Source organism: Mastigoproctus giganteus, chromosome 1 (assembly GCF_048544385.1).
Source record: "Mastigoproctus giganteus isolate SK-2022 chromosome 1, ASM4854438v1, whole genome shotgun sequence".
Lineage (NCBI taxonomy): Eukaryota > Metazoa > Arthropoda > Arachnida > Uropygi > Thelyphonidae > Mastigoproctus > Mastigoproctus giganteus.
Genome location: NC_143575.1, coordinates 143,610,691 through 143,624,194, shown reverse-complemented (window position 1 = coordinate 143,624,194; position 13,504 = coordinate 143,610,691). Strand labels below are relative to the sequence as shown.

The window sequence follows — 13,504 nt, the reverse complement described above, 5'->3', positions numbered from 1 at the left end:
TCAGGAGACCCTAGTGTCACAATGGTTAGAGTTAGCTATGTGAAAGTCGGTGGGTATGGGGAAGCGATTTGTAGAAGAATAAAAATTAGTTCAAATTTCTACTACCAGGGGAAAAGGCACTGCACATATGTAAAAGTTGTCGTTTACTTCAAGACACGCTGCTTATGCAAATTACACTGTCAATAACCATTATTAATGGCTCTTACAAAAAGGGAATGTGCTCTTTTAGTAAAACTGTTCTACCAGAATAATAGTAATACTAATGCAGCACTACATGAATATTGGAAACTTAAAGGTTTGTGTAAAGGACCTTTGACATCAGTGGGGCTTTGAAAACTAATAAAGAAATTTTAAGCGATCAGGGAGTTAGGTGTAATTCCAGGCAGGGAAATTGCACCTAACAACCACGTATCGCAGTGGTTTTCAACCGGGGTGCTGCAACGACATTCTTGGAGTGCCGTGTAATTTAGGCTCAAGTTATTTAAAGTTATTATTATTATTATTTTGAAATTTATACATTTATTTCATTATAAAAAGGTCTACGGTATCCATTGTACCATATCTTTTTAATTTTGTGGTGATATGTAATTGATCTTTATTTAGTACCGCTACATAAAGAATAAAATTATTATATAAGTATATGTTAAAAGGTCGAAAACCACTGTGTTAGGTATTTCTTTTGGCCTAGGGGGTGCCGTGAAAAAATTACTGGGACACTAAGTGCGCCATGAACTGAGAAAGTTCGGGAACCTCTGATGTATCGGAATGGAGGTGTAGATATGTTATAGTGGTGGTTGCAATGGTCAGAATGCAAAACACTGCCAGTCACTAGTGCCAGAGGTGTGTCAAGAGATTTGAACCTTCCTTGGTCTAATGTACACAAAGTGCTTTGAATAATTTTACACTGGTTTCTGTACAAGGTTCATGTATTGCAAGAACTAAAGTCTTGTGACTAGCAACACTGAATGGACTTTGCTCTAAGATTTCTGGCTCGTATGGAGTTGACGATACATAGGCTCCAATGCTCTTGTGGTCTGATGAGGAACATTTCACTCTTCACGGGCTGTAAATGCACAAAACTGCTCAATACAGGTAACTTCTTGTACATCTACTGTGCATGAAAGACCACTAGAAAGTCCATATGTTATAGTATGGTGTAGATTCACAGCAGAGTTTATAATCGGACCATTTTTTTTTGAACCGTCTACACCTCATGGCCCCATAAGGTGTATGGTAACTAGTGCACCTTATGAGGCCATACTACTGAGCTCTTCTAGGAGATCACATTATTCCCGCTCTGAAAGAAATGCAATGCTTGGAGACCGTAGTGTTCGTGCAAGATGATGCCCCTCCCCATGTTGGTCGACAAGTGAAGGAACTGCTCCGTTCAACATTCGGAAATGATCGCATCATTTCCAGAGACTTTCCACAGTTCTGGCCAGCCCGATTACCAGATCTCAAACCCTGTGATTTCTGGCTATGGGGATATCTGAAAGAGAGAGTTTACCGCGGCAGCATACAGATGCTTGCTGATTTGAGAGCAATCATTAAACAGCATGTAGCCAATATCCCCAACGAGATGCTACGCAAAACTGTTGCATACAGTCCTCAGTTTTCAAAATGTCATCTCAAGTGAAGGAAAGCACATAGAACAATATCTATAGATTAAGTTCTGATATTAAAATCTAATCCTAAGTTAAATATTCCATCTCATGTTGACAGTGCAAATTTGTCCCCTGGCGGCAGAAATTCGAACTAATTTTTTTCCTTCTACAAATCGCTTCCCCATACTCTAAATGACATATCCACCAATTTTGATAGCACTATCTCTAACTGTTTTGACACTAGGGTCTCCTGAATAGAGAAACTTATTTTATAACCACCTGGTATGTCACAAAGTTAAGAGTAGTATTAGTAGAGGCATTCGATGCAAGAAAGCAAGCTTATATAGCATCAACCAAAAGAAAAAAAAAAAAAAAAGAAAAAGAAAAAAAAAAATCCCTTCCGATTTCACCCATCCATTCACTCCAAATGCTTGTCTAGTTTTGCCTTGAACTTATTTTTAGTTTTTGACATTCACTATGAAAGATGGAAGTTTGTTCCAACTATCAACCATTTGCTGGCTTAAGGCAAATTTCCGCACATTTATTCAGGCCTCAAGGTGTGGCCTGACCATTGCCTTATACAAGGGGACAATCACCTCCTTATCCCTGATAGTAAAATTACTGTATATCATCGAAAAGAAACCATGAGCTACTCTTGAAGCCTGTTTGCACTGCTCAAAAAACTTGATATCTGACTGCACAATTATCCCCAGGTCCTTTTCATTCTCTATGCTGAGTGTAGTACCACACAGTTGGTACATTACTCTGAGGTTACTGCTACCCATAGGCAGTACTTTATATTTGTCAATGTTAAATTTCAGTTACCACCTCTCAGCCCATCTGCTTAACTTTTCTAGATCCTGTTGCAGTAGTATATTATTGTTACTGTCTTTAACAACCCTGCCAGCCTTTGTAATGTCTGAAAACTTAGACATTAACCTTGATATACCTCCATCAATATCATTGAGAAATATAGACAACAACACTGGGCCAAACACTGAACCCTGGGGGACTCCGCTAATAACATTAGTCCATGAAGAGCTGTGTCCATTGATTACCACGTTCTGTGTTCTCTTACTCAACCATCCTTTTATCCATTGTAGCAACTTGCTCTTAATGCCATACTGCTCCAATTTGTACAGTAGTCTTCCACGTGCAACATTTCTTGCAAAGTGCATGGACATCTAGCTGCAAAAAATCGGTCCAGTTCTTTATCAATCTCTCAGTATAGTTATTAAAACCATCAATAAAATAAAGTTACACAGCAAATATCATTGCCTTTTCACAAAATTGTGTTGATAATGAAAAACAGTATGTGAGGCTTCTTTTAAATACAGAAGTCAGATGGCTTTTTAAGAAAATTGTCTAACAAGATTTATAAACCTTTTTTTTCACGATAATTAGTTTTTCAGAAAGCAAAGGAGACACAGATTTAACTAGAAGATCAGCAAACACAAAAACAATATATTACGAGGCTTGGATGTTTCAAAAACTTAATGAAGTAGCACTTCAATTTCAAGGAAAATTACAGTGATTGCAAATCACTGTAAGAAACTTGAAATATTTGAAAGCAATTAAATGAGAAAACAATTTCATGGTATGCAAGAGTTAGCTGAAATCAATGAATCTCTTACAGAGAATGACGTTAGGAATTATTCAGATCATTCGTGTTCTTTAAAAGGTGAAATGGAAAATAGATTTTCAGATTTATTTCCTTTTGAAGTGAAGCCTTGGATGTTAGATCCAATTGGATGCGATGCCAGGTCTGCTAGTGAAGAAATTGAAGGAGAACTCACTGAATTAAAATGTAAAGAAGAATGCAAATATAAATTCAAAAAAAAAAAAGGTGAAATGGATCAAAAAGAATTAAACTTCTTTATCCAACAATGTATTCTGAAATGGCCAAAGTACTTCTTTGTTTTCCAAAGTCTTTTATGGTTGAAAGTGGTTTTATTGGGTAAGTAAATAAAATATTTAACAAAGGAAAGAAACAGAACCGATATATGTTCAAGAGGAGATATTGGAATTAAATTTACTAACATCATACCGAACATTAAACTTTTAGATAAGAAGCATCCAGGCCCATTGAATGAAAAGAGTAGTTTTCTTGTTTAAAATTTCATGTGGGTGATTAGGAAAAATAATTGTCTAAAAAAAAAAAAAAAAGAAGTCCTCTAGTGGGCAATAATTAAAAAAAAAAAAAAAAAAGGTTGAGCAACACTGCTATACATGGAGAGTACGTAGAAAAGGGCTATAAAGTTCCTGTGAAGTTTCACTTTTCTAGGGCTACTATTTCTAGGTAAGGGTACAAACTTTTTGATATCCCTTGTATAGTCACACTTTTGGTTTTTTTTTTTTTTTTAAGGAGTATTAACAACTAAGGCCATATTGCTCCGGAGATATGCAGTAGTCATTCCCTGACCTTTCCGCACCCTCCGTATTTGGTGGTGACGGGCTGGAACCCTGGTCTAACCAAGAAGCGTGTGATACGCACTGCTGCTCCTTCCCACCTGGCTACGGAGGCACCATATAGTCACACACCTACACACAAGTTCACGGAGAAATACACGCGCACACACATATTCACCGACAAATACATACACGCGCACAAACATTCACCGACAAATACATACACGCGCACAAACATTCACCGACAAATACATACATGTGCACAAACATTCACCGACAAATACACACACGAGCGCGCGCGCACACACACACACACTTACAAACAAATACATACACACACGTACAAACATTCACCAACAAATACATACACACGCAAATGGATACATACACGTATACACATACACAAATACATGCATACGTCCACATACTCCTACTCCTACAGACATGACTAAACATACACACAAGCCTACACCCACATACATGCCAACACATGCAGAGACACACATGCCTGCCCATACCCACAGATCCCTACACATATACATGCCCACCTATACATACAACCATACACATGCGCACACACACACACACACACACACCTACTCGAGCTGACCGGGCTAGCCAGATGGGTAAAGTGCCTGCCTGGCAACCCAAAGGTCGCGGGTTTGAATCCTGCTTCGGGCTTGAATCACAGTAAATATGCAAAAACTTTGGGAGGTGCATTATGGCCATAAAAGCCGATGTGCCAACAACTAACAAATAAAAAAAAAACAAACTTACCCATACATGCATCATGCATATGCTCACAAGCCTATATACACCCGCACCCCTATACATACACAGAACCACATATGCAAACACATGCTCACACTTACGTACATGCACCCCTACACACGATGTATACATATACACAGAAACTCAAAAACCCCCAATATTGCTTGGATTCACTCACACACACACACACACACACACACACACACACACACACACACACACACACACACACACACACACACACACACACACTTCTCTTGTTTATATATTTCTAACCATATTATGATAATTTAGTTCAAAATACACATATACCTCATTAACTTACAGATGCAATAAATGCCTAGGCAAACTTACACCAACATCAGCTTTCAGGGTTTCTAAAATTCTTTTCTTTTCTTCTTCACCAATGTACATTTTATGTCCATCACGAACGAAGTCATTGTCTTTTAGAGTAGGAACATTTTTTTCCTAAAAGAAATAAAAATATGACATTTCTAGTAGCACATATATAGCATGGCCTTGATTAACGCGATTAATTTGTCCCGTGAGCACATTGCATGAAACGCGTTAATCAAATATAATAATCAATAGGAAAAATTATAATTGGACCTTGACCTTCAGGTATGTCCAAAAAGAATGATAAAAATACCTTTAAATTAACTTTTTAACTGTATACCATGTAAGAGACAATGAAAATAATTATAGAATTAAATATTTATCGTATAAAATAAGTTCCCAAACTGTGAGCTGTGGAATAATTTTTTTATTTATTTAAATTAATTTTTAAATTTGAGGGAAACATAGCAATATTAGTATTAGTAATGGCCGCATGGCGCAAGAAAACCTATGGCTTATGCTGCACCAGCCGAAAAAAAAAAAAAAAAAAAATCCGAACAAAAATATGATAAAAACAAAAAAAAAAAAAAAAAAAATTAATAAAAAAAAAGGAAATTAAACCTATCATCCTATGTGCTTCCCTTACCCGAAAGTACTATCCAGATGACCTTTGAATTTCCCCAAACTGTCGGCTTCTACCACCCACGAAGGCAACTTATTCCAGTAATTTATAACTCTCTGGCTAAAATAAAACTTCCTACAGTCAAATCTAAACATTTCCACCCCCCCCCCCCGTAACTTGAATTTATGTCCCCTAGTTCTAGCATCATTTCTAATCTTGAAAATTTCGTCCTCATTCATTTTACTGATGCCTCTCAGAGCCTTAAACGCCTCAATCAAATCTCCTCTAAGGTGTCTAGTTTCCAAACTCTGAAACCCACATGTTCGAAGTCTTTCTTCATAAGGACGCCCTTTTGCCGATCTCACCAGGCAAGTTACCCGTCTTTGCACCCTTTCAAGAAACTCGATGTCTTTCTTTAGGTGCTATCTCCATACTTGTACACAGTATTCCAAAGCGTGGTCTAACATAAGCCTTATATAATGGGATTATCAAGTCCCTATCTCTACTTGCAAAAGTTCGATAGATCATCGAGAGGACACCATGGGCCTTCCTTGCAACCTGTTTACAATGCTCAGAGAATTTCATGTCTGACCGTATCGTAACACCGAATCCCTTTCCTCCAGTACTGGGTTTAGTTGAAATCCACAAAGTGAATAAGTTATGTTGGGATTACTGTTTTCCCAGGTGTAATACCTTACACTTTGTTGGATTAAAGCATAGCTGCCATTTTTCTGACCATTCCTGAAGTCTATCTAGGTCTCTCTGAAGAAGCTCAGCTTGACAGTGATCATTAACTACTCTACCAATTTTAACATCATCTGCAAATTTAGACATCACACCCTCTATCCCTTCATCAATGTCGTTTATGAAAATTAAAAACAACAGTGGCCCTAATACTGATCCTTGGGGAACCCCACTTCTTACATCAACCCAATCTGAGGAATAGCCATTTATCACAACCCTCTGCCTCCTGCCCTGAAGCCATCTATCCATCTAATGATTTTTCCAGTGATTCCAACCTGTTCCAGCTTATAAAGCAACCGCTCATGTGGGACTGAGTCAAAAGCTTTGCTGAAATCTAAATAAACAATGTCGAAATTATTCCCTAAATCCAGCTCGTGAGTGACCCTTTCGAAATAGCAAACCAGATTTCCTTTACAAAACCATGCTGAGTATCTTTTTTTTTTTTTTTTTTTTTTTTTTTACGAAAACCACAAACACGAAAGGTATCAAAACCTATAGTACTTAGTACCGTGCATGGGTTGAAGGAGAAGTATTGGGGGAGGGGGGTTGGAAACCGCTCTAGAGACTAAACATGGGTTTCACCACTTCAAGCCTCCAATAAGCAAAGTGGTGGTATTTCACCAGTTGATGATAGTCATCCACCACCTGCCTTGAGAATTTCAAATCGATCCAAAATACTCGATATCTGTTGGAAACCACGCGAACTACTAGCTCGAGGTAGTTCACAGTTTCAACGTTACTTAAGTTGTTTTGATGTAACTACTTAATAAATGGAACTGTTAGGTATTTCTTTTTGCCTAGGGGCACCATGAAAAAAATTACTGAGACACTAAGGGTGCTGTGAACCAAAAAAGTTTGGGAACCTCTGGCATAAAATACACAAGGAAGAAACTATTTGTTATGGAAAAATTTGAATGAACAGGGTCATTTGAACAGTGTTGGCTTTCTTTTTTTTTTATCAATTTCCAATAGCTGATAACAATCTTCTCTAGGTCTTGGCAAAATAAATATCATAGAGAACTGCAAATCTTTTGAGGTTCCCTGCGATATGAAAGATTTCACCTAATTCTTTTACCATTATCTCCTTTGCACTAAAATTTTCATCTGGCTCATTTAAAAATATATTTTTTTTTTTTTTTTGCATTTAAAATTTCTAATTTTTAAAAAGAAGTCTGCATGTGACTTTATAAGGGGGAGATAAACAAGTAATATGTCTTCTTCTGATGGTTGATGGGAGACACTTAAGCAGGCAGTGGGCAAATGCTTGTTTATTGCCCATCTGACAAGCAGTAAACTTAGCGCACGATTCAGATCTTTTTCAATCATCACATAAAAAAGATCACATTAACTGGAAATTTGCATCGTGTACAGTGAAAAGTTGTATAATTTTTTCAAGTAGCAGTAACTGAAAAATGCATTAATCAAACTTGTGTTATGTGAGGCCTGGCTGAAGAATGAGCCAGTAAAGCAAAATGGCTTGTAATGGGAGACTAACTTTATAGGTCTTGACTGGACCCTTTGGTTGGTTATTCACACAATAGCTATCCTTTTATGAATTCAACAGGTGATTGTTTTCTATATCAGCACGTTAGAGAATCAACCAGAGAAAGCAATAATCTTGATCTGATTACCAGCAGCAATCCTTCATGCATTAAGAATCTGGAGATGAAAGACTCACTGAGTGGTCTTTTATCTCCAGATTCTGCTTCCACTGGGGAGCAGAGGTGACTCACCTGAGTTCTCCAGTGGAAGTGTGTGCACACATCGCCAGTGCTGTAGGACAGTTTTACATTATTTCATTGCATTGCAAACCTGGTGAAGATATAAATCTTAGTATTGAATACTTACAGCTCTGCTACCTAATGTCAACATTACTGTGTGTGTGCTGATATCAACTGCCGGTCAACCCTTATGGCATAACCCATAGAAGACAGAGCAGGCACACACAATGGCCAAATACTTACAGAATATAAAGCTAACTCTACATTTCAGGTACCAAACCAGTCTAATAACCTGCCAAATTTTAGCAGTACCACGTGGGAGAGTGACACTGATGTCACTCTTGAAACAAATTCAATAGTATATAAATTTAAAGAGTGGTGTGTCCAGTCAGCCTGGACTACATCAGATCACAGCACAATAACTTTTAAACTAAACAGACAACTGCAAACAGCTCAAGTAAAGTAGTTAATAATAAATAAAAAAAGACATAACTTAAAGAAAGCAAACTTGAATATCCTCATTGAACTTACAACAGCTCAGCTGCAGAAATAGGAAAATGAGTGGTCTAGATCAAATAACATTCATAGCCTGGACAACAATGCACTGATTATGACTAATATTATTATTAAAACATCAAACCTGCACATCCAGAGGAAAAAAACATAGAAAGCAGGTAGTACCCTAAACTGACTATATAGTAAAACCCCTGCATCCGCAAGGGGAGATACGTCCCAAGACATACCGTGGATGGCTGAAACTGTGGATATAAGCAAACACCTGCTGACCCCATATATAATGTGATTTTCTTGTACATACATACGTATAATAAAGTTTAATTGATAAATTAAACACACAGTAAGACATTACTAACATTAAATATGGTAATAATAAAGAACACCAGACTCTCGAGTTACTGGGATTGGATTAACCGGAACACTTCGACTCCAAATTAAAAAAAAAAAAAAAAAACAACCAGATGTTGTTGTTGTGCTTGGATTTTTCTGGTGCAAAGGCTACTTAGGCCATATTGCACCTATCATAGTAGTTAGTACTAATTTTATTGGCTTCTATGGAAGCAGTTAGAAACATTTATATAAACCTATTCGTTTCAGAAAGAAAAAAAAAAATTCTGTAAGGTTTGAATTTTTGCCTATGATATGGCTAAGTGACAATTCCTGTAAGTTTGAGAGAGAAGTGAATGAAATTAGACAGGAGCTGTTATACAAGGTACATTCCAGGAGTGTGTTTTATTGTGAGTGGCCTGTGGCAATGTGAACACTGTGGAGGGTCATTACCTGATAACAGGAATAGATGGGTCAAATGGGTGTGGCTATTCGGGCCCTGGCCAGGACAACCTCTTCTTGTCTGTTTGTGCGAAAATTGGAGGCCCATAATTGCGGTATAGGTTTAATTTCAAGGAGTTTGTTATGGATCTGCATTTGCCACTGTAGTGTCCATCGTTCCTTACATATATTTCGTATATGCATTTTGTAATCACTGAACGGGACCAGAAAATTCATTGGGGATGTGCTGGATGGATGCTTGGCAGCGTCATCTGCAATTTCGTTTCCTGGTATTCCAGTATGGCCTGGGATCCAGCAGAAGACAACATTTTGCCGATGATCTCGGAGACGAATCAACTCTGATCTGATTAGCTGTAGTAGCGGATGAGTAAATGGGGCAATCTTTTGCATTGCTAATAGGGCACTTTGCGAGTCTGTATAGATTATGCTCTTTTCGACTGAGAGATGGAAAATGTTTTCCAGAGCAAGCTTTATGGCATATAATGCAGTGGTGTAACTGCTGCATTCTGTCGGAAGTGACACAGAAGTGATAGTGTCATGGAATACCACTGCTGCACCTGATCCATTCTCGGACTTTGAACCGTCAGTATATATTTTCGCGAAGTTGGGATAACATTGTAAATGTGCAGCTGCTGGATGTTAATACTCGTTAAAGAGTGTTTCCCCCATTGGTGGAAATAACTGTCACAACACGGCATGATTAGAGACCATGGAGGAACGTTATCTATAAGTTCTTGGTGGACTTTATCGAGTTGTATATTCCAGTTTTCTGATAGTTCCATTAACCTAATACCTGCAGGCCTAGTTGCTTGTGGTTTGTTTTTATAAAAGGCCGTGAGTGGCGGATCATTAAATATTGACCAATTAGGATGGGTCGACTGGCTTTGGTTGTTGGATGCGTAGTTCAGTAATAACATCTTTCTTCTGATGTTTAGTGGAGTTTCGTAGGCTTCTACATACAGTCTTTGCACTGGAGATGTTCTGAACGCACCTAGAGCTATTCTTAGAGCTGAATGTTGAATAGGGTTGAGACGAGATAAGGCACTTTCCCTAGCAGAATCGAAGACAGGTGTGCCATAGTCCAGACGAGATCTAATTATGGATCTATATAAGTGAAGCAAGGTGTAACGGTCTGCTCCCCAGGTTGTTGCTCATAACACTCTGAGTATTGTTTGTTTTTTTTTGGCAAGCTGTCTGGAGATGTTCAATGTGTTTTTGATAGTTTAATTTACTGTCAAAAATTAAGCCAAGCAGACGAATACTATTTGCTATTGGAATAAGATGGTTATATAATTGGAGTTCAGGATCAGGATGCATTTTACGTATTGTGATTGTTTTTGATTAAATTTTGGGAATCAAGATACCAAGTCAGACGGCAGTGAATCATTTTTTTGAGGCTTTTGCTCAGACAGCTGGTAAGTGAAATTGGTCTGTAGTTTTGAGGAACAGAATAGTCTACCAGGTTTTGGGATAGCCAGAAATGAATGGCAGTAGATTTCTGGCTGGATAGTCTGTAACCATTTTGTGTCATCCAAATCTGGATTGATTTATTGATATCTGCAATTGTCTCTCAATGTAGTTCATGTTTTGAGAATGGCAGGAGATTGTGAGATCATCAGCATAAAGATACGAGTCCACTGTTTTCGGAATAAGTTCAGTTAAGTGATTAATTCTAATTGCGAATAGAGTGGCACTGAGAATGGACCCTCGAGGGGTTCCTTCTTCCTGAAAGTTTTTAGAGAGAGTTCCCCGGTAACGAACTTGAAAGGATCTTTGTTCTAAGAAATTTTGGATGAAATATGGCAAATTTCCTCTCAGGCCAAGAGAATGTAGATCCTTAAAACTGCCGAAACGCCATGTGGTGTCAAAAACTTTCTCAATATCCAAACAGACCATAACGAGATGTTCCTTTTTGATGAATGCATTTCTGATGTTTGCTTCAGTTTAATCATAAGGTCCAATGATGATCGATTTTTTCTGAATCCAAATTGATTGTTATCGATTAAATTTTGGGAATAAAGATACCAAGTCAGACAGCGGTGAATCATTTTTTTGAGGCTTTTGCTCAGACAGCTGGTGAGTGAAATTGGTCTGTAGTTTTGAGGAATAGAATAGTCTTTACCAGGTTTTGGGATAGCCAGAACAAAGGAATGATGCCAGGAACTTGGGTATGTATTTTAAGTGAATATTCAATTGAAGAAGAACAGCAGTGATGAGTGTGACTTTGGATCTAAATTTTTGAGCATTATATAAAATATCCCATCAGCACTGTTCCTTGTGTTGGTAAGAGCATGCTGCAATTCAACCATGGTAAATGGTTGATCATATGTTAGTGCACATCTGTCAGTGAAATTCAGTTTGGATTTTTCAGTTACACCTTTAATTTTTTTTAAATGATTGGTCATAAGCAGTTGAGGAGGACAACTGAGAAAATACAGATCCTAGTGCATTTGCGATTTCTGCAGGAGTAGAGAGTTCCTGTCCATTCCAGTTAATTAGTGGAGTAGATGTTCGAGGAATTTTGCCATTTAACAATTTTATCTTATTCCAGATCAGTCTGATGTCTGTATTTTTATTAACTAAGGAAGCGAATTTAATTCAAGATTCTTTTTTTGCTTTCTGTCTGATATAACAGGCTCTTGCTCTAAGTCGCTTATAATTAATAAGATTGGAAGTGGTTGGATGTTTGTGGAATTGATTCCAAGCTTTGTTTTTCTCATTTTTTGCATTGTTGCACTCTTCGTTCCACCAATAATTTAATTTTTTCCTTTTCCTGACTTGGTATTGTGGAATTGCAGCGGTTGCAGCTGTTAGAATTTAGTTTGTTATATGTTCAGTAACACGGTTGATAGAAGAGCACTGTATGATATGGTTGTTGAATGAGACAAGCGTTCTATATTTTATCCAGTCAACCTTTGGAAATTTCCATTTTACTGGATTGTCTGTTGGTAACGAACAGGAAGTTTGAACTTTGCATATTATTGGGAAATGATCGCTGTTGTGAGGGTCGTTAAGAGTTACCCACTGGATACTTGGATAGAGCACTGGAGAGCAAATGGAAAGGTCTATTGCAGAGGTTGATCTGGTAGGAAAATGAACATAGGTAGGAGAGCCAGTACTCAACAATGTTAAATCCTGTCTATCTATCAACATTTCAACAAGCTTTCCACACCTGTCTAAGCTGGAAGAACCCCATAATGGCTGGTGAGCATTAAAGTCACCTAGCAGACAGAAGAGAACTGGTAGTTGCAACACAAGATCTTCAATTTCCTGAATAGAATATGGATGACTAGGTGGAAGATAAATTGAGACCAATGTAACAGCGATTCCAATTTCTATGCGTGTGGCAACAGCTTCTAAAGAGGTTTGCAATGGAATGCATCTGGAGGGAACTCTTGAGTCCAACAGGATGGCTACTCCTCTATGAGCACTATTAGTGTCAAATCTATCTTGTCTGTAGATAGTGTAATTTTTGACTGTAGTGGAAACTTGAGGCGTCAAGTTGGTTTGCTGTAGGCACATGGCAACAGGATTGAAGCAGTGAATTAGTTCATCGATATCATCGATGTTGCTGCGAAAACCTCTACAATTCCATCGAATGATGTGTTCCATTATTTGGCTTTGTTTGTGGAAGATGTATCTGACTGCTTTTTATAAGTTGATTGTTTATGACGGTTTGGTTTTTCTTTTCGGGGAAAAGTGGGACGTCCTGATTCACTGCTATCGTCCATATCATCTTCTGCGTGTATTTCAAGCAGTTCTTCTTGACTGATAGTATCATCTGTATCCATGCTTGTTAGGCACGATACTTTCATCTCAGCAGAATACGATCTTTGCAAATTTTCTGCTGCCTGACAATGCAGAGGTCTCTGAGTTGGAATTTTGAGTGGCGTGTTATTGCTTTGGTCTACTGAATTTGGTTTAGATGGATGCTGGACCAAGAGTACTGATTGTGCCCAGTCTGATATTGATATTTTTGGAGAGATGGATAC

The 13,504-nt window shown here is 37.9% G+C and overlaps 1 protein-coding gene across 3 annotated transcripts in view; it reads right to left on the bottom strand.

Annotated features, from left to right (window-relative positions):
- LOC150091173 (phosphatidylinositol 5-phosphate 4-kinase type-2 alpha-like) overlaps positions 1-13,504 on the bottom strand; it is a 327,817-nt gene that overhangs the window by 83,376 nt on the left and 230,937 nt on the right. For all 3 annotated transcript variants that reach the window (XM_090374555.1, XM_090374545.1, XM_090374551.1), the window contains one exon: positions 5,139-5,252. In XM_090374555.1, the coding sequence (XP_090230681.1) occupies positions 5,139-5,252 (114 nt within the window). The remainder of the gene's footprint in view (positions 1-5,138; positions 5,253-13,504) is intronic.